General features: G+C 41.4%; 1 protein-coding gene across 8 annotated transcripts in view; it reads left to right on the top strand.

Annotated features, from left to right (window-relative positions):
• The window catches only part of PRSS35 (serine protease 35), a 46,479-nt gene extending 25,938 nt beyond the window's left edge, over positions 1 to 20,541 (top strand). For 3 of the 8 annotated variants that reach the window (XM_071443841.1, XM_071443831.1, XM_071443823.1), the window contains one exon: positions 14,627 to 20,541. In XM_071443841.1, coding sequence (XP_071299942.1) covers positions 14,643 to 15,884 — 1,242 coding nt within the window. In that variant the 5' untranslated portion in view covers positions 14,627 to 14,642 and the 3' untranslated portion in view covers positions 15,885 to 20,541. Of the gene's footprint in view, position 1; positions 6,578 to 8,701; positions 8,847 to 9,120; positions 9,742 to 14,626 lie in introns of those variants that run through there. The other 5 variants (XR_011681791.1, XR_011681789.1, XM_071443859.1 and 2 more) reach the window with 4 other exon arrangements.

Genomic DNA, 20,541 nt, shown 5'->3' with positions numbered 1-20,541 from the left:
GAAAGGAAGAGCTTTAAGGAAGCATTTGAAGGGGCCTTATGAAGTACAAGAGAAGCTCCTTTTGAAGTGAAATGGAGAGAGCCAACAGCAGAAGCAGGTGAACCCTGATGGTGTTCACTCCAACACAGTGTGTGGAAAGCACTGGATGGTGTAACAGGCAGTGAGAGGACTTGGCATCATAATAACAAGCAGCACCTTAATGAATAGAAAATGGGGAACTATAAGCCACAGGTGAAGACACTGAACTTGTGCTTGCTGTGGTGGGGAAGGATTGTACACTGAGCAGTCCCACAATTTCTGGTAATAATCTGAGTGTATATAAATGTCTGCCTCTGCTGCAAGCAAGGTGAGGTTTGTAGAAATACAAGATACAGGCAAATCCCTTCTTAGGGAGTTTTGACAAAACATACAGCTAAGGAGGATTTGGTAACTGAGTCACATGTAATTTTTACTTTAAAAATCTTGGCTGAGCAAAAGTATGTGGATGGGTGATAATTCTGAAGAGTATCAGTTTTCCATTACAAGTTGGAGCTATAACTTTCCATTTATTTTAACTTGCATGAAATTCATTCTAAAGTCAATCTTCTCACATCTGTTTTGTTTTAGTGTTGTTACACTCTGCAAGGAGACTGTGGTTTAGAGAGTTAATCAGAAGAAAAAATTGTAATGGGTAGAGGAGGAGAATCTATGTGGTTATTGAATCCCCACCATTGTTTTTCTCTCTTGAGACCTGCTACAAAGTGAAGTGAAAAAGAACCCCTTTCAGTATCTTACTTTGAGCTTTGGGTTTGTCTCTCTTACCTTATTAGTTGTACCAGCAAGAAGACCAAATAAATTAATAGGGATGAATATGATATTGGTATCAAACAATCTGTAGAATTGTTGAAGACGTCACTGAAGATACACTCTCCAGTACATTTAATTCAAAGAGACATTCAAAATAAGAAGTGCAGGTATTCTGGGATAATAAATAAACCAATATGCTACTTTTGATTTGCTGATCCCTTTGAAAGTATTGGTCTGATTCAATCTACTTCCAGGTGCTAGAGGTGTCCTGCTCTGCACTGCTTGCATTGCATGCTCTACTGTGTTATAGCTGAAGTAATCTACTAGAGAATTGTGAGGCAGGAATGAACAGAAGCAGAACTTTTTCCCAAAAAACTTCAGCTTGTATCATGGTTAATTCAGCTCTTGTTTTTCCAATTACCCTCCAGACTTATGCCCAAATTTACAGTTTTCCCAAGCAATATCAGAAAAATAAAATGATAACTTATTTCCTAATTTCTGTCATCTTTCTTTTTTTCTTTTTAATTTTTCAAAGACATTAACATGTTTTTTTTAATTTGCCTACCACATTTAAAATATATGCATGCTGTATCTTCCTTCTTCTGTCTTTCCTTTGTCAAAGTACTGCTCTTCTGGGAGAGACCCTTGAGTCTTTTTGTGACTGCATGCAGATGCATCTTTCCTGAACCTGGATGTGTCATGAATGACATTGAAAGGTTACTAGACAGTCTTAGGACATGTCTTTACTAAGATAAAATTCAAATTTAGGTCAGACTTTATTAGAAAAAAAAAAAAAAAAAGGCAAAATCATCCCTCAATAGATATTCCTGTTTATCTATAGGCTGCCTTTGAGGGTACTTCTGTAACTTCTTACTTCTGTAAGGGTACTTCTTACTTCTGTAAAGGCCTGTAACCTCTTGATCTCCAGAAATCCTTAGGGCACTGGCACAGTTGGAATAACAGTCAGGAGATGTGATTCTCTTCAAATGCTACTGTAGAAATCCATACTGAGAAAGTGTGAAGGGGTGTCTGATGAGGATGAGGCATTTCTGCTTTCCCTCTCCTTGCTGCACCATTTACTGGGTTGTTAGCATGTGGAAATGATTCCAGCAGCAAACTGAAAACCTACAGACAGCTTTAAAACTATCTGAAATATGCAGAGGCTTTGTGATCCAAGAGGGATGGTTATAAGTGATCACTTCCATCTCCTGTATCACCCACAAGAAAGATCCCCCATTTCTTTAGCTGCCCACTGCTACCAACGTGGCCCAGTCCTGCCTTACACAGGGGTGGTCACAGGTGAGAATATATGAATGACAGCTACATGAGGTGCAAAACAGAAGATGAAGGCTGCATTAAAAACATGTCCTGGGTGCTGTTTGGTTTTAGTTTTCCATGCCAGCTTCAGAGGTACAAAGGTAATGTGCACTTATCTGGGTGGCAACAAGGCATAGCTAGCAACCCTGATGCCATATTCACCATGGGTTTTGGCAATCAATATAATGCTGTTTTCCTACCAGTAATTATGGCTCTGAGAAGTATAAAATGCCTGTGTTCATTCCAGTGGAAGATTAAGTTTGAAGTCTAAAGTGAAACCTTAAAATTTCCACCATTATTAGTTATTACACTGTTAATATTTTTAGTGGAAACATCCAGGTATTTCAAGCTTGTTAATGGAATTTTTAAAGAGTGTCACTAGGTTTTCTTCTGATTTGACTTGATACCTACATTTTACTAAGAATTTAAAATAAAAACGTTTACCTTGTGATGGAATAATGTTCTGGAATATGGTTTAGTAGATGGTCCTTTTAAAATGTGTTTTTTCCTCTCAGGTTTGTAATAATTTTAAATTAATGCATCTACAGTTGAAAAATGAGTCTTGTACTCTCCTGGGCATGTTTATAATGGCAGCAAATGGTTTATAGTCACCTTCAGTTAACACTGACAATAAAGACTATTCCATAATACCCATGAATTAAAGCCAATATCCCCTTTTAAATTTTTTTAATGCAATTTCTGTTACTCCATGTTTCTCTATTTTGTCCATACTTCTAGAGGAATACTGCTTCCATATTCTGTTTGGAAGTTGAATACTCTGTTTGGAACTCAGTTTTATGCTGAATGTCACGTTTTTTCCAGTAACATATTGCTGTTAATTCCTCTGATTTCTCAGACTTTTTAAGATGTGCATTTCACTGTCACTCACCCTCTGCTGCTTTGAATGGTGAGATTAGGTGCAATGTCCCTTGCCAGTTCATCTTTCCCTGGATTCTCTTTCCCCTCTCTTGGGTCGATCATGCTGAAGGTAGGTAAAATCTAATTTTATCTAGCATGTCAATGTCACTCTATTAACTTTCCTCTGTGGTATGCTGTTTCCATTATAGGAGTTTAGAGGCTTGGGGAAGGGATGAATATCCAGCTTTAGCCAGGCAAATTTGGGGTTTCTTCCAAAGCTTCTCAGAGTCTTTGTTCATGCACTTCTTTTCTCCTCACATCAATATGTCATTTATCCATATCATGGTATGCTGCATTAGCATCTGTAATTCACTGATTTTCCAGCAAAGCTGCTGATGGGCTGTGCAATGGAAATGCCAGTTGGAGGAAACTATTTCCTTCAAAGTAGTATGCTCACAAAAATGGTGTGGGTTGGATTTTTTTTCCTTAACAGTACCTGCTTGCAACCTGCCAACACATTGCATGCATAAAAATATTTGCCAACTGACACATCTCCAGAAGTACCTCTTCTTGTGGAAATTTTCCTTGAGGAAAATGTTCACTTTGCATATATATATATGTGTGTGTGTGTGTGTGTGTGTGTATTTGTATGTAAACTGAACATTATATATATATAGATGTAAAGTGAACATTGTATATATATGTAAATAATTTCCAGGATGATACACATCAGGTAAGAACTGTAGGTTTTGTTTGTTTAGTGATGATGAGTGGGTAATCAACTCTGCTTTCCTACTAAGTGCACAAATGTTAGAACAGTGAGCCTGTCCAGCTTCATTTTCAACTGCTGCTGTAGAGGGACATAAAAATGTGCTAAAAGTCAGGAGCTGGGTGGTGACTGGGCTATTAACTAACTTACTTTCTGCACTGTTAGAAGAGCTTCTCTCCTTTGGGTCATATACTGAGGCAGAACCACATTTATTTTTCCTTGTGGCCTCACTGAAGAAAAAAACGTAAAATCATAGAATGGCCTGTGTTGGAAGGGACTTTAAAAATGATCTTGTTCCACCCTCACTGCTGTGGACAGGGACACCTTTCACTGGACCAGGTTGCTCAGAGATCCATGCATCTGCTTGATTTGATCACAAACTTGACACTGTTTTAACTCAGAAATGGGATTTCATCTGTTTGCGCTACTACAAAGTGAGGCTTTTTCATGTCTATTACTTACCCATGTATCTAGCTCCTAAACCCATATTGTGAAAATCAGGTCACAATTAGTCACCTCAACTTTTATATCCCTCCTTTTTCTCATCTCTAAGTTCCTGTGTTGATGACAGTGCACTCATTGCTAACCTCATGTGTCTGGCACCACAGTACTTTGTATGTCCAATCCTCAGTGGATACCTCGCTGTGCTGCAATAGTCCATTGGTCTGTGCAGAATTCTCCTGAATTCTAGCATTTCAGGAGAGCTAGCAATGCTGTTTGCCATCCTCTCTGTCCCCATTGTGTGCACTGCTAAACAATTACGCCATGTATTGCGGTTTTTGCGTCTTTTTCAAGTTCTCAAAGGCAGGGTTTCTAACAGAGGCCTGTTTCATTCAGGGTTTCAGTCTAACCGGTCAGCACTGTGTCACAGGCACCTCTGAACAGCACAATAACCAACCCCACTGGTCCACAAAACAAAAGGGCCTCTGTGGCAACAGGCTGCCACAGAAGAGACACTACCATGGAGACTATTCGTGATCCTGTAAGAAATATCCATTGTATTTCACATCCCTTTGTTCTGAAAGCAGTAGGAAATATCTCACGTCCATTCATCACGAGCCAATGGGTTATCCCAAGTTTGGAGTTCGGGAATTGGAAAAGTGTTAAAACTCACCAAAAACAGTCTGGGACCAAAAATCTGCCTGGGATGAGAAAAGTAGAAAGGAAGGGAAACATCTTTCAGCTGAGCTGGAAGAGTACCCACAAGTACTCAAGCTTCAACTTGAGAATTAAAGTATGAAGAAAAGGGAGTTACCTGCACTATCCAAGTAATTATTAGTTTTGGAATAAAGCACGTGGATGCATGTATATGCAAGTACAAGAAGAACTTGAAGGGAAAAAGGGAAGAGTTTAAAGCTGTCTTCTTGTGGTTAATACAACAACTTTTAATTTGGTTACAGGCATTTGCATTCTTTTTTACATCTGTGAACCTTGTTTCAGTTTTCCTGAGTTGCACTGCCTGTCTTCCCTTAATTCACATGTGAAAGAATATTTTGTGGGTAGGTGCAGTACAAGGAGGTTGCAGACAAGGCATGTTGTTGCTATGATCAAACATTTTTTGGATGTGTGCAAGGCCCACGTGTTCCTCCAGCACCGCAGGGCCAAATGACATTCCAGGAGCAGCTGCCCAGCCACTACATCCACACTCAGTGCACGTTCCCCGCAGGGAAAGCTGAAGCTCTTATCTCAGATTTCTACCTGAAAAAAAAAAAAAAATCTGAGAGAATCTTACTTGGAAACACTTTGTAACCCATTTTGTGCATTATTTACCCCAAGATAAGAATACAGAAGTTCTGTGAATTCACTCAAACCCAGGCTACAAATCTGATGGTAAAAACTTGGGGTTTTTACTTTATGTTCTTTGTGGATATGCAGAAAGAATTTTGATAAAAGTTAGTGCATTCTTGATGTTAATGCAGATTTGGTTTTATTTTTTTCTCTGACTTTTGGTTTTTTTTTTCTAATTTAGGTATCATTCTTTCAAAGTTGCAAGTGAACATCTCTCAGTCAGTATATGATCTCAAACTTATTTTTGGAACACATAAAAATACCAAAAGGGTTTGCTAATCTTTTGATGAGATAAAATTACTTCTGAAGGATAAAATTAGCATGCCGTAAATTTTCCAACAATTATATTTTTACAGTCCTAGCATGTATATTATTATTATTTTTAAAGTATCAGTACTCTGAAATCTACATTAGATACGTCTTCTTCAAACTCTATTTTGAATAAAATTTTAATGTGATAATTATTTTTTTTAAATCTCTCATTATTTATGAAGAATTATCCATATTGTATAATATTGTTATTACAAGAAATAAAATATCAATGAAACAGGCATCCTGGTTTTGGCTAGGGTAGAGAAAATTTTCTTCCTAGTAGCTGGTTGCATGCTGTATTTTGGATTTAGTATGAGAACAATGTTGGTAACACACCGATGTTTTATTTGTGGCTCAGCAGTGCTTACCCTGAGTCAAGGACTTTTCAGTGTCTCCTGCTCTGCCAGTGAGGAGGAGCACAAGAAGCCAGGAGGGAGCATGGCCAGGGCAGCTGAGCTGAACTGGCCAAAGGGATATGCCACACCATGGAATGTCATGCCCAGTGTATAAACTGGGGGGAGCTGGCCTGGAGGCACAGATCACAGCTCAGGGCTGGCTGGGCTTCAGCCAGTGGGTGGTGAACAATTGTATTGTGCATCACTTGCATCACTTGTCTTTCTGGAGGTTTATTCCTCTTTTTTTTTTTTTTTTTTTTTTGGTTTGGTTTGGTTTGGTTTGGTTTTTTGCTACTTCTGGTTTGTTTTTTTTACTATGAATATTGTTATGGTTATTGTTCCCATTGTGTCCTACTTTATTTCAATCTATGGGTTTTAACTTTTTCTGATTCTCTTCCCTATCTCACTGTGGTGGGGAGAATGAGTGAGTGAGAACCTGTGAGGGGCCTAGGTACTGGCTGGGGCTAAACCACGACACAGAATTAAAGAAAAATTGTTTAAAATCATTTAAATTTGAAATTTAGATTCCAAAATCAGGAGGGAGGGGACTGATGGATCGAAAGCACACTGATCCCACCACCCAGAGTTCAACAAACAGAAATGAACATGCGCCATCTGTATTTTCAGAAAAACAGGAAAGAAAATACAAGATAAGGGGGATCGGTTTTTCAAGGGATGATAGTTTACAAATAAAAATCTGCTTTGTGCTGCACTAATCAGCATATTCATAAATGGTCTGGAAAAGAGATGAGCAGTCAGTGACAAAGCCTGATGAGGCTATTATTTTGGTTAATAAAGATGAGACGACCTTGATTATGTGCAGGAAAGTTTATGGGAGTGACTAAGCAATAAAATTGCAGTGGAGGTCAGTGTAGATGCAATGTCCTGCACAAGAGGAAAAGGGCCCTTACTTCAGGTATGAAATGGCAGGATCTGATCTGGTCATTTCTTCTCAGGAAAGAGAGTCCTGGAGTTATGAAAACGGCCCTATGGGAACATCAGCCTGGTTATCACCAGATGAAAAATTAAAATAAATTAAAAAATCCTAGTAAGTATTAGGAAATCGGCCAACAACAAAACAATAATATCTTTTTGCTGCCACAAAAATCCATATTTTGCTTGCATCTTCTGTATAGGTAAAGAACCATAGAAATATTGGTTGAGAGGGACCTCTGCAGGTCACCCAGCTCAACCTTTCCCTTGAAGCAGGACTACTGCCAACACCAGATCAGATCAGCTGTGGCTTTGTTTATCTGAGTGTTGGAAACCACCAAGGATGGTGATTCCACAACCTGCCTGGGTCATTTGTTCCAGTGTTGCATATTCCTTTTGGTGAAGAAATTTTTCCCCATGACCAGTTTGAACCTCCCTAGCTGCAGTTGCAGCTCAACACAGCTGCCAATCCAAGTAAGCTCCTTGTTTTCTACTTGCCGCTGCCAAGAAGTGTTTGGCTGCATCTTCCTTCAGATGCTTTTCTGGTCCCTGAACATCAGCAATAGGATGGAAAACAGGAACGTTTTTGATGTAAAGCTCAGCTAACTTAAATAGAATTCTTCAGGGTGGTAGAGGAGTTACAGAGTATATGATAGAGAACTAGTCAGCACCAAATGAAGATAGCAGTAGCTAGGTTGAAAGACACTAAAAGAGGCAAGATTTTGCACAAAGATATGTTTGACCTGGAGAACTTGTTACCAGAGCAAGTTGTAGATACTACAGATCCATGTAGATTAAAGGGAAGATGGGCAGGAACCCAACAGAAGAATACAGTGAAGGTTGCTAAGAACATAGAAACTGCACCTGCCTCATAAAATCTCTGAGTCTGAAAAATTGGTGGCAGTGAAATGCTGGAGGGAACTACTGCCTTCAGTAATGCAGCCTGATATTGATCTAGCAAAGCCCTTGGTCTCACCCACTGTGGAAGCTTTTATGTTCAATATATTGTTTGTAAAACTTCACAACTTTGCCTGCATTTCTCTCTTGCCTTGTTACTTACATTGGTAATTCTTCAGGTCACTTTCTCTGGCACATGAGATGTTATTATGTTATTACTATTTTGCTTTGTTTTTAAGTTGTGCGCACAAACAACAGCAAACCCAGAACTGTAAATGAAATCTAAATTTTGAAAAAATAAGCCTCAATCTTCAAAATGTAACTGCAAGCTGCAGTTTGCTGGTCAAAGCCTTGTTTCCAACCTGTTTACAAATTTGGTTCCACTAAGTTTTTGAAGTAAAGACTTTTAAAGGAAGGATATGCCTATGATTAAAAACACAAAGCAGCACTCTGGAGAACTCATTCTGATCTCCAGCAATGCCACAAATTTCCTGCTGGTTTTGGCAAATCAATGGGCCTTCATTTAGCATGAAATGAATTTTCAGTAGATGAACTCAATGGAAGTGCTTGTGTTAAGCACTAGCAGAGCTGCTTAGTGAGGGTACTTTTCACCTTGCCTGTCTGTGTGGCAGTGGACAGCTTTGGGGAGGGCCCGGTTGTAGCGCCAGGAGGTTATCCAAGGAGGAGAGACCTCCACACGAGGCTTTCTGCCTTGGGAGGAGAAACCACAGGAACACCGAGGGAAAGGAGGACGGCAAAGAAGAACAAAGAGTGATGAGGAAAGGGGGAAGGTGCGTCTCACCTGGCCTCTGAGGCCCAGACGAGCGGGAATGGTCCAGAGGAGGGGGCAGGGAGGGTCCCTGAGGAGCAAGGCCCTTCAGAGGAGCGGGGCTGGGAGACAGGGGTGAGGGCAGGGAGGAGCGGGCAGGCCACGGTCCGTGGGAGCGCCATTCCCCGCTCCTCGCCTTGCCCAGGAGCGCCCTGGCGGGGCAGGAGGAGCGGCTCTCCCCGCTGCCGCCGCCCGCACCGCAGGTGGAGCGGTGCCAAAGGTGCGAGCCCCGCTGCCTTCCCTTGGGACGGGGTCCCTCCATCTCCCCGCTTGTCCCCGCCTCGCCCCCCGGCCCCGCAGCCTCTCCCGCCCCGTCCCCGTGCGGGGCACCCCGGCCCCGCGCCCGGCGCACGGAGAAGCCGCCGCCGGGGCGATGCGCCTCCCCGCTCCGCAGGCAGAGCCCCTTCTTCTCTTCTCTCTCTTTCCTTCCCATCCCATCCCCTCCGAGGAGACACCGGGATCTGCCTCCGCTCCCCTCGGCCCTCCCCCTCGGCTTCCTCCCTCTCGCCTTCTTTTACTTTTTTTTTTCTTTCTTTCTTTCTTTTTTTTTTTTTTTTCCTTTTTCCATCCCCTCCCCCGCCTGGGAAGACCTGGCCGCTCCCCCCGCCCCGTGCTCAGTAGCCGCGGGCGCTGGGCGGCGGACGAGCGGCGCGGAGCGGGGAGCCGGGAGCCGGAGCCCCGGGGCTGCGGCCGCCCTCCCCTCCGTCCGTCCTGCGGTCTGCCAGGTACGACCAGCACCCTTCCCGGCGTCGGCCTCTGGGGAAGAGGCAGCCCCCAGAGACCTGGGTGGGCAGGAGCGGAGCTGGGGACGGGGGCTGAGGGGCACCGGGCACTGCGAGCTAACCCGCGTCTCTAAGGTGATAGTTTTCTTGCGATGTCATTCTTCCTACGCAGGTCGTTTTTAAAAAATGATGGGGCTGAGCGATGTCAGTACCTTGAGCTTGGCAGCTGAGATGTTTTGTATAAAGTCCCTGCCTCTTTAGCCTGATGCATATATTTTTGATAAGACTAAAACGCCACGCGTTTATCTGGTCCTTGTTTTTTCATATTTGAAGCCGGTTTCACAAGACGGCTTAACAGGACTGAGGCAAGGGGAATATTTATTGGGTTTTCGGGGGTTTGTTTCTGTGCTGTGCCTTCTGCGGGGAGCAGACAGGGAGCCTCTTCACCCTTCAAAACAAACTCCTTTAATTCTGATTCATCCCCTCAGTATTAGGGCTACCATCTCCGCGCTCCTCTGGAATTGACACTAATTTCATCCAGATTCGTCACTTCTGGAAACAGATTTATCTTGGAATAGCAAAAATAAAAGAGCCGTGCCAAGGTATTTAACTTGCAGGCTTTGTAGAGGGGGAAAACTCCTTCGGATCAGGCGCGGAGAGGCAGAGCCTCCGGCGGAAAGCAGGACCAGGGAATGCCTAAGGAGAGATAAAGACCTACTCCCCAAATCCTCCTCTTCTTCCAGGACAGCCCTGTGCTTTCACACACAGGAGCGGCCGGCAACAGCGGAGAGGGCAGAGGGAAGGCGGCCATCCCGGCAAAGCCCTCCCGTCCCCGCCGTTCCTCCGCCGGGTTCCCGGTGCCCACCCGCTGCCGTCCCGGGGACGCCGCCCGGCTGGCAGGGCTGGACGCCCGGGGCCGCTCAGCAGCAGAGCAGTGGCCTGGACGCGACCTCCTCGCCCTCCGCCCGCTCCCGGCGCGGCGGAGCTGGAGAGGATCCCGGCCGGGGAGGGTCGGGAGCGGCGGCGGGCGCGGGGCCGGGGCCGGGCGCGGAGCGGCTGCGGGCGCTGCGGGAGCGCCGCCCCGCGGCCACGGCGGGCACTGCGCCGCTCAGTGGCGGCCCTTTATTTTCCCCGCCCGTGGGATTTCAGAAATGAGCTGTCACGCCCGCCGTGTAAAATTAGCTCTTCCGATGAGTACTGAAGCTCTGAAGCTGCCTAAATTTTTGCAAGAGACAGGAGCCGCGGTGTGGTTTTTTTTTTGTTTGGTTTTTTTTTTGGTTTTTTTTTGTTGTTGTTTTTTTTTTTTCCGCAAATAAGAGAGGAGGACAACATCCATACACCACTGTACAGAGTGAGTGCACCTGGAGGAGGTCAGGGGGAGCAGTGGTGGATAAGATTAGGGCAATGGTTTCTTCCCGGGAGTGTGAGATACCAAAAATTTGTTTTCTATTTTGCTTTGTCAGAGTAGAACTTTGAATTCCAACTTCCAGGTCATTTCAAGAATAAGGCCAAAAGCAGCTAAAGGAGATGGTTACTATAGCAGCCTCTGTTATTTTAGGGCCTAGAAATTGGATTTTAAATTGTGTAAGCTGAGTTTGAAATGTGCCGACTTTTCTACAAGAATAAGGAAACCTTACAGTAGAGGATGCACTGAACAGACCAAGATAAAACACTGTCAGGAAGCTGGACTGAATTTTTCTTCTGTCTGAGCTACAATGGCATGTAAATTTCTTCCATGATAGCCTGAAGAGAAACCTATTCTAGTTTGGCTTGACTATAAGCCTTTTCCTGAGCATCTGACATGTATTCAGCTGGAGTAAGGTAAGACAAAATATTTGAAGGATATCCTCAAAAATTAGGTATTTTTTTTCTGTGGATGCAGAAAGGTTTAATGTTGGAAGCAAGAAATGACAAGAGCTAAAAATAGTTTTACTTGTATGGATACGCCTGGCAGCTGGAATGCCACCAAAGTTATCGGCTGAGTTTGGAAACTGCAGGAAGAATTTCAACATTTTCATATAGCTGGAGATCTCTCTGGTTTCCATCTTGTCTTCTCTCAAGTAATTCATCATACCTTAAAGAGCTGACTCAAGAATTCCAGTTACTGTAAGCCAACCCAAAATCTGTATGGGAAAGGAGTGAAGGAGATAGAGGGCAGAGCATTTTGGGGTGTGGAGGAAGTGTGGAGAATGGGTAATTGAGGGGTTTTTTCTTGCAATCAGCTTGAAGCCTTCTCAGGACATTTCTTCCTTCCCCTGGAGGCTGTATTCTCTCTCCCTTTCTCCCACCCTGCAAAGTTATCTTTGCACCCATCTACACATTTCCATCTTCATCATCTGGCAAGAGGAGCCCTGTGTTTCCCTTTTGCCTGCAGCCTGTGCTGTGCCATGGCAACTGCTGACATTGCTCATGCTTGGAGCTGGCCTCCTCTAAACAGCAGAGATGGGCTTAGTAAAGAGACCTTAAATGCATGGCTGGAAATGACAAAGCTGCCTAGCAGAACCACTGCTCTGGTCTGTAATGAGAATTACTGTGTTTATCAAGTTCCTTGAACTTCTTCCAGTTATCCTGAAGTGTAGTTAGTTCATTCCCAGTGACAAGTGGTTCATTATAAATGAAGAAAATCTTGGCTTCCAAGACTGCCTTTGTAAGTAGTGAGCACTTGAGTCTCATGTTTCAAATTGAGGGCTCCAAGTCATCTATGGAAGGTTCTGTGCTTTGACTTTTTTTTTTCTTTCTAAAGAGTGGCAGAAGGGAGCCATAGTACTCCACCCATTTGCTTGCAGAAAGTCTCTCTATAAAGCAGGGTGAAAAAAAAAATGCAGTTCTCTATAAACCTAGTTATGAGATCATCTGGGAAGACATCAGCCATCAGAGTGGAATGACATCAACCCAGACTTTCTATGTGAACAAGCAGTTAGTGACTGAACTTTCCTTAGGGCTCACAAAGTTCAGCTACAGAGGAATATCAAATATCCAGACCCTCATGAAAAGCTGGAAAAGGGAGGAGTATTCTAGGGAAAAATAGAAAAAAATAATAATTCTCAAACCTGGTATTAGAACTGTCTTGTTCAGCAATAACTGAACCAACACTTTGAAGGTAACTTACTATATCAAAGTTAATGTTTAAATGTGTACATTCCTGCTATACCAATAAGCTAGATTGGTGTGAACAACTGGTGTCCCTCCACAAAATATTTATCTGGGATGGTTCCCCAGCTCTGCTTTCAAAACTGTCAGATATCTTTTCATATGACCACATACACCCCAGAGCTCAGATCTGTGAGTCACTGTAATCTCCAGATGTCTTAGGAAAGTCCTCACATCTTCTCCAAAACCTGAGTTAGCTACTTTAAAGCCAGGAAGGGTTTCCTTGTATTGTAAAATCTGGTGTGTATATATCCTAGTAAGTAGACTCCAGCTCAAACTTGGTGTTCCATTCGGGCAAAGGTGAAAAGTGTTAAAACTATGCTAAAACAAATCCAGCCTCTTTTTGTTGCATCAGAAGCAACAAGCTGTGGTTGAACTGTAGTGCTTACTTAACAAAAATAAACCCTTATTATAGACAACAAATATGACTATAGGGTAAAGATGCCTCAAAAATCATAGGAGTCGCTGGTCCATTACACAGCTTTGAAAGCAATGTTCCCCACTTCTTTTCCATATACTGGCTGTTTCACTGGAGAGCACCACTTCTACTATTCTAAACTAAAATTAAGGAAAGTGGTTGTGTTTGCCCTGGCCTACGCTGCCATTGCAATATAAACCAGAGAGCTTAACCGCATACAAATCCTTGAATTGCTTGGCTTTTAAAATTTAATCATAGACCCTTTCTTTCTTCACTGCTGAGGTTTCCAAGTAATTGGAATGAAGGATGTTGGAACTGAGCACAGGTTTCCCAGTGGCAGCTGCCAGTAGTTGGATAATGCCACTGACATCAATGCTGCCAAAAGAGAAAAATGGTCTTTTCAGTAATGTTTTGAGTTCAGAATCAAGAATTCTGGGTTCAGTTTCTGGCTCTGCCTCAGACTTCTAACAATGCTACATTTTTCCAGCATGTTCTCAACTAAAGATAGGAATAATACTGCTTCTTGTCTTTCCCATTTAAAGTATTCACTGTTAGTATGGTGCATCACCCCATCTAGGTGGGGCATTCCACTTGTGACCATAAGGCACACACAGCACAGTTCCTACAGCCTTTGTGGGATCCTGAAAAAGTTACTCATGTGATGAGTAACCAGAATCAACCCTACTACTCAGCTGAGCTTTGCTGCATGTAATATAACCAGGAGACTCTACACCAGCAACATTCTGCTTTCCTCATTTGTCTGTCTGTCCTAGAAGACCTTGGTTCCTTGGGATAGCAGTTAGCAAAGTGGCATTTTTCATACAGGCAGATTCATAGTTCTCATCTGGGTGAGTAGTGGAGAACCATTGGTGACTTTTCAGTCAGCTAAAGCCACGTTTTGGCCATTACATGAAAGAACACAATTGGTCTGGTTTCCCAAAGGTTCCTAAGTCTCATTAGTGTAGTCTGTCTATCCATCTCTGCTTGGATCCCAGCTTCTGAATGCACTGAGTGTTTCCAAGCATGTTCTACCTTCTACTGTATAGCTACAGGAAAGAGAAGCAGAAACATAATATGTAACTGCATATCTTTGGAATAAATAAAATCAGGATGTTCTACTTTGAGAATGAAGAAAACCAGGATGTTCTACCAAGTGGAATAACTCAGACTGCTGTCCACTGAGGGAAAAACAGGTAAAACTCACCTGATTTCATCTTCCAGTAGGTAGCTCTACATGGATGCTGGCTGAATTATCTGCATCCATCTTACTAGAAATGATTGGAAGAGTTAGAGGCAAAACAGGGAATATCTGAGGCATTTCTATTTTGAGCAGATTGTAGAATTCTATTCCACTGATGTCAGTTCTAAAATTGCACGATTATACTTAGAAGATATTAAGATAATTGTATGTATTTCTGAAGTGTATTTTCAAATCTCTCTTTCTTGTTTTAGAAAAAAATAAAATAAAATGGAGCACATGTTACTGCTACTCGTAATTTTCATACCTATATTGGGTCTCAGTAATGAAACAGAAACTGAACAAGATTTTACTTGGCACTTAAAGAAGATTCCCCAGATTGTGAGAGAAAGAACTTTCTCCCTTGACAGCCCTAAATTTGAAGCAAAAACCAAATTAGAGCTGAACAGTGTATGTGGAATTGAATGTCAAAGAAAACTGCCAGTGCCAAGCTTGTCTGACTTGAAGAGCCTCTTATCCTATGAGACTGTTTTTGAAAACGGCACACGGACCCTGACTGAAGTGAGTGTCCTCGGAGCAGTGCCTGACCCAGCTGCAAACACAACCACACGAAGGCCTTTGAGGAAGAAGAGGCAGATATATGGGACAGACAGTAGGTTCAGCATCTATGACAAGAGGTTTATGACCAACTTTCCGTTCAACACAGCCGTGAAGATCTCCACGGGCTGCAGTGGCATTCTCGTTTCCCCCAAGCACGTGCTCACAGCAGCCCACTGCCTGCACAATGGCAAGGATTATGTCAAGGGCAGCAAAAGACTGAGGGTGGGCCTGATGAAGACAAAATCCAGAGGCAGCGGCAGGAAACGCAAAGGTGCTAAAAGAAGTAGGAGAGAAATTTCTGCGGCCAAAGAGGATCCCAAAGCTGCCACAGAATTTAGGCGACCATCCAAAGGCGATGAGAGAAAGCAGAGGGGATCTGGGAGGAAGCAAGGGACCTCAGATGGCATGCCCTCCTTCCAGTGGACCCGGGTGAAGAGCACGCACATCCCGAAAGGCTGGTTTAAGGGGGTCTCTGGGGATATTGCCCTGGATTATGATTATGCTGTTCTTGAGCTCAAGCGTCCCCACAAAAGGAAATACATGGAGCTGGGAATCAGCCCAACAATCAAAATGATGCCTGGGAGCATGATCCACTTCTCAGGTTTTGACAATGATCGGTCTGGGCAGCTGGTCTATAGATTTTGTAGCATTTCTGATGAGTCCAATGATCTGTTTTATCAGTACTGTGATGCTGAGCCTGGCTCCACAGGATCTGGCATCTATCTCCGTCTGAAGGAGCCAAACAAAAAGAAGTGGAAACGCAAGATCATCGCTGTTTACTCAGGCCACCAGTGGGTGGACATCAATGGTGAACAGCAGGATTACAATGTAGCAGTACGAATTACTCCTCTCAAATATGCCCAGATTTGCTTCTGGATACATGGGAATGATGAGAATTGCACACAAGGCTGAAGAGAGCCGAGCCTCAGTTCTGCTTAGCACCCTCACTGCCAAGAGTGAAAGGCGGCCGCAACAGTGACTGGAAGAACATCACTCCACGACAGAACGTTCTTGAATTCAAAGCTCACAAGTAGTGCTATGCTGACTTAAGGAATGCTGAATTTCTAGGGGAGGGGTAGAATTGTCAGACAAAGTATTTCTAATTGTAATCAACCTAGATACACACTTAAAATCCCAAACTATATTTATGTTTGCAATTGTGATAAATTCAAGTCATTTGTGAGGAAAAAAATGGCTGCACCTGTTTGTCATATTTTCCCCAGAGGAAGGGTTGAAACATCTCAAACTGGTGTTATTAAGCAATATCTATTTTTTTCCAATGGATTTACTTTTCTCAGGGTTCTGTTCCAATTCTTCAAATGCAAGTTGTGCATATAGCATGTTCCTGTATGTGCAGAATGAACTGCATGAGAACGAGACATTATTCTGGCATTCTCTAAAGACCACAGGTCCATGTTGAGAAGCAGCACTATAGTTGATGATGGTTAGTTTGGAAAACTTCCTCTTCTGGTTGCTGTAGGAACACTCCCATGGAAATTCCAAATTTATGTAGCTGAGGGTTACACCTTAAAGAAAAATTCACTCCATTGCTCAGTAAAAACAGCAAAAGAGAAACTAACAAAAAAAAGTTTCTGTGTTTGGAAGAAGAAGACACATTTAGACATATTTAATGCCTTTAAATGTTCTTAGAGAAGCTATAGAAATCTTAAACACATGCATTTGCCTTCCAATTAATATTTGGAGAAGTGTAGGTTTAGTTTCTAGTCAAATGTTTAGCTTTACCATTGGGAGAAGTCACTGACTCCCGAAGTGGCTACTTGACAATCATTTGGAGCTTCACAGATGATATATTTTCTGGGTGCTAAACATTTCTTTAGTTTTTATAAATTACTTTTATACAAGTTCAGCTTCATAGATAGGATAGTATGTATTAGACTGGGAGTTGGAAATCGATATTTTAGTTTGGCTTTAATACAGTTTTGCACAGTGTGTGGTTTTAATCATGTTATATTCAGATTCCACCTCAACATTATTCACAGGGTGAATTAAAAATTTCTCCCAACTAAATTATAGCACCTTCTGAATGGTAGAACTATCCTGTGCTTTATAAAAGGTATCTTGTTAGATAGCAGCATTAGTTAGCAAATAATTTGGTTCAATATGTTTGCAGAACCGTGTATTTAATGAAGACACAAACTGAGCTTGACTTTTATACACCTTTAAACACAAACCACCTTCTTAAAAACTGTTGTTGATTGCTATATAAGTCTATATCTTTTATTTTATGTCAAGATTTTGAAATACACAGAATTCTTATGGTGCTACATAAATCTAATAACATAAAAAGATACTGTGCCTTTCTGATCATATCCTTTGGATTTCAATACTTTCAGAGTATTCATCACTGTATTATTTAATTTTTTTATCATAAATTTATGCTGACCAAAATACATTTTCTTCCTGTGCAGGGGAAAAAATATAAGATTTTAAAATATTTTTTTTTAATCTTGAAAACACGCTTTTGATGAAATAACATGATTTTAAATAACCCTTTTTTTTTTTTGGTATATGGTTGAAAGTGTATAACCTGACACACTGAATGTGCAGGCAATTTTGTCCTATTATTGCCAAAGCACAAAAATTTAAGACTTGCTTCCATATCATAACCTAACAATATTTCATTCATTGGAAGAGATAGAGATCTCACTTTAAAGGAAACTATTTCTTTTAATGCCAACCTTTCCAGGAAACTCAGCTTTTCGTCCTTTATTATGTTTTAATTTTATTTTGTGTGATTGTTTGCAGAAAACTAATAATAATTTTTAAAGTTTAGAAATAAATCTCTAAGATTTTAGGGTTAATTATTTTTAATTGTTGTTAACATCTCTATTAACATATGTGGCTTTGCTGACAGTAATTTTAAATCACCTCAGTCCAGTATTTAATACTCTTGCTCTATGCTACAGATTTTTAGTATCCTTTAGTCAGGTCTGCAACATTTTTCTTAAGTGCCTTTTTCCATGGTTACTGTGACAAATACGGTACCACATCGTTAATCTAATACAAGGTCCATGGATTTTTTTATAATTATTGTCATTGTTGATTTGGGTCCAAAACTGATCAAGATAAAGGGGCCTTAGTAAATTCCTTGTTTTGTTGAATCTTATTTAGGTGTACTCCTCCTCAGAAGAAATAAAATCTATATCTTTATCACTTTGGGAATTGGGAGTAAGGTAAGAATGAAAAATGTTTGATGTCAGCTTCCACATAGTCTTGTTATAATAATCATCTGTTGTAAATATCTCAGCTGCAACCTGAGGTTTCCATACCAGGTTGATAAGAACTTTCTTTTCAGAAAATAAGTACTAGATGCTCATTCTGTAGTACTAAAAGATTAAAGAGGTTGGCCAGAGCAACATAAAAATTAATTTCAATCAAACAAACAAACCTCTGTCTCTCAGTGCCCATGCACAAACACATGCAAATACACAGGCTTGGAGACCATGGTTGTTTTGACTGAGTTTTGGTGTTGTCAGCACCTTCAGGCCAGGAATGCAGGTAGAAGAAGACACAGACAAAATGCTTTTCCTGTTGTCTCAGCATGCTAGGCAACATTTTGGTCTTCCACTTGGCCTAATAGAGAAATAAATGCTTTATATAGACATTGTGACTACCTACTACAGGGACTTCAATTCATAAATCATTATATGCAATCCCAGGAATTCAATGTCCTGCATAGAGCTCTTGGTACCCACCACTGCAAATGGGACAAGAATTGCTGAGCCATCTCAGATTTTCTTAAAAACCTGCAGTTACTATCTAGTTACCAATGAGAAAATATGAGGAGGAAAATATGATCCCAGCAGATTAGATCCTGCTGTTGTCTAGAACACCAGCAGCAAGGCTGGGTTTCCAGCCCTTCTGATGTTTCCCTAAAGGATTTTTCCTCTCTCAGCTACCAGGATGTACATCATTTGTTTTCATCAGTTCTAATTTTTTCCACAAGAGTTTGTATAGTAGATCTTTTTATTTAACTGTATTCCTGGCTTTAGGAAAAAACAACTTCAGTCAAATCTCTTTTCTCCTAGAGGGCTACTGGAATTTATAAAATCAACAAGTAAGTTTTTTTCAGGGCCAAAGGTAAACCTCATATGCAAGCCATTAACATATCTAGACCAGCTTCTACAAGGTATTTGTGCATGTGTTCAATCTGAGGCTCTGAAACACACAGTGGAAGTCAAGGGGGTTATCTGAAGTGTGAAAAATTAAGTCAAAGTTTGTATTAACAAAAGAAAAGCACAACATTATGTAGGGAAATGATTTCTCTTATATGAGGTATAGAGTACCCAATGTTGTAATAATTGCTTAAAGAAACTCCTTGACTCCTTAAGATTTACCATCTTAATTTTGCAGATTTATGTGTCTATATGGAGTATGAATCAGCATGAATATGGCTTAAATAAAAAAAAAAAACAACCCTCATCCACATGTGGAGGAGAGAAGCAGCTGGGGAATTCTTTCTATTCTGCTGGTAAGGGGTGACCTGGCAGCAAATAGCAAAAAAAAGAGAATGAAAGAACAAGCAGTTGGTATGAAAGGCCAGGAAGATGGAGATGGTATGCAAGGGATAAAGAAAGTGTGCAAAGTAACAGATGAAATGGCTGCAAGGTAGCAGAGGCACCTATTGTGAGAAAGAGTAGGCAGATGGTAGACACTTAATAGTATTAATTAAGATGTGAAATTCACAAGTTTCATGACAATTTTTCACAGTTAAAGATAAGGCATTTCTTCCCAGCCAACAGCAACAAGGAAAGGGCTGTGAGAGGACTCAGGCTGTGGCAGGGCCTGCTAGCAGGCAGGGGTTTTAATCCTGATCTACAATCCTTGCCTGAATTTGCAGGGATTATGCTTCTGTTCATTCAAGGCCCTTGGAAAGCAGCAATCTGTGTTCTGACCAAAAGGCTTGGCAGTATGAACCTCCCAGTACACTGGATCACCAAGAATGTAGTGAGTAAAGGGAGTTTCTCAAACCTGACCTTTTTTTGGGATTCCTGTAAAGGCCGTTCTCCATTGGGAAAAAAAAATGAAGCAAAAATCTCAGACTTAAGGCATTAAAATGTTGGCTCCATTTTTTTGCACGCATCTAGAAATTCTAGGCAATAGATTTTTTTCAAGTGTCTTCTGTTTGTGTTTGGCATCCATAGAAATTTAATCAACTGCTTCCAATTTTAAAGCACAGATTATTGCAGATAGTTCCATCTACAAAGTCCTGGATTAAAGAATGACTGGGGGAAAAAAAAAAGAATGTTATTAAATTGAAAGCTTCAAATTTCACTCTAATCTCAAAGGATTTGGAAGTATATTTTGGTACCCTTTGCATCAGACTTTTGCTCCAAGTGTCAGAGCATTTAGATTAAAAACATCCAGAAGTAGCTTTGAGGACTCTTTCATGTTCTTTGCTTTTTTAAGACTGACAGAAAATTTTAGAATATTTTTAAGTGTGCGAAATGACAAGCCATTTGAGAAAATAAATGCAAACCTTTGCTCTGTTAAGATATTATATGATGCACTTATTCTGTCAATAAATATTTTCTGTTGTTTTTCTTTT

Source organism: Agelaius tricolor, unplaced genomic scaffold, assembly GCF_023055355.1.
Source record: "Agelaius tricolor isolate 1412-34295 unplaced genomic scaffold, bAgeTri1.0.p SCAF_1, whole genome shotgun sequence".
Classification (NCBI taxonomy): domain Eukaryota; kingdom Metazoa; phylum Chordata; class Aves; order Passeriformes; family Icteridae; genus Agelaius; species Agelaius tricolor.
Note: the sequence above shows the minus strand (reverse complement) of the source record. Positions and strands in the feature narration are given on the sequence as shown.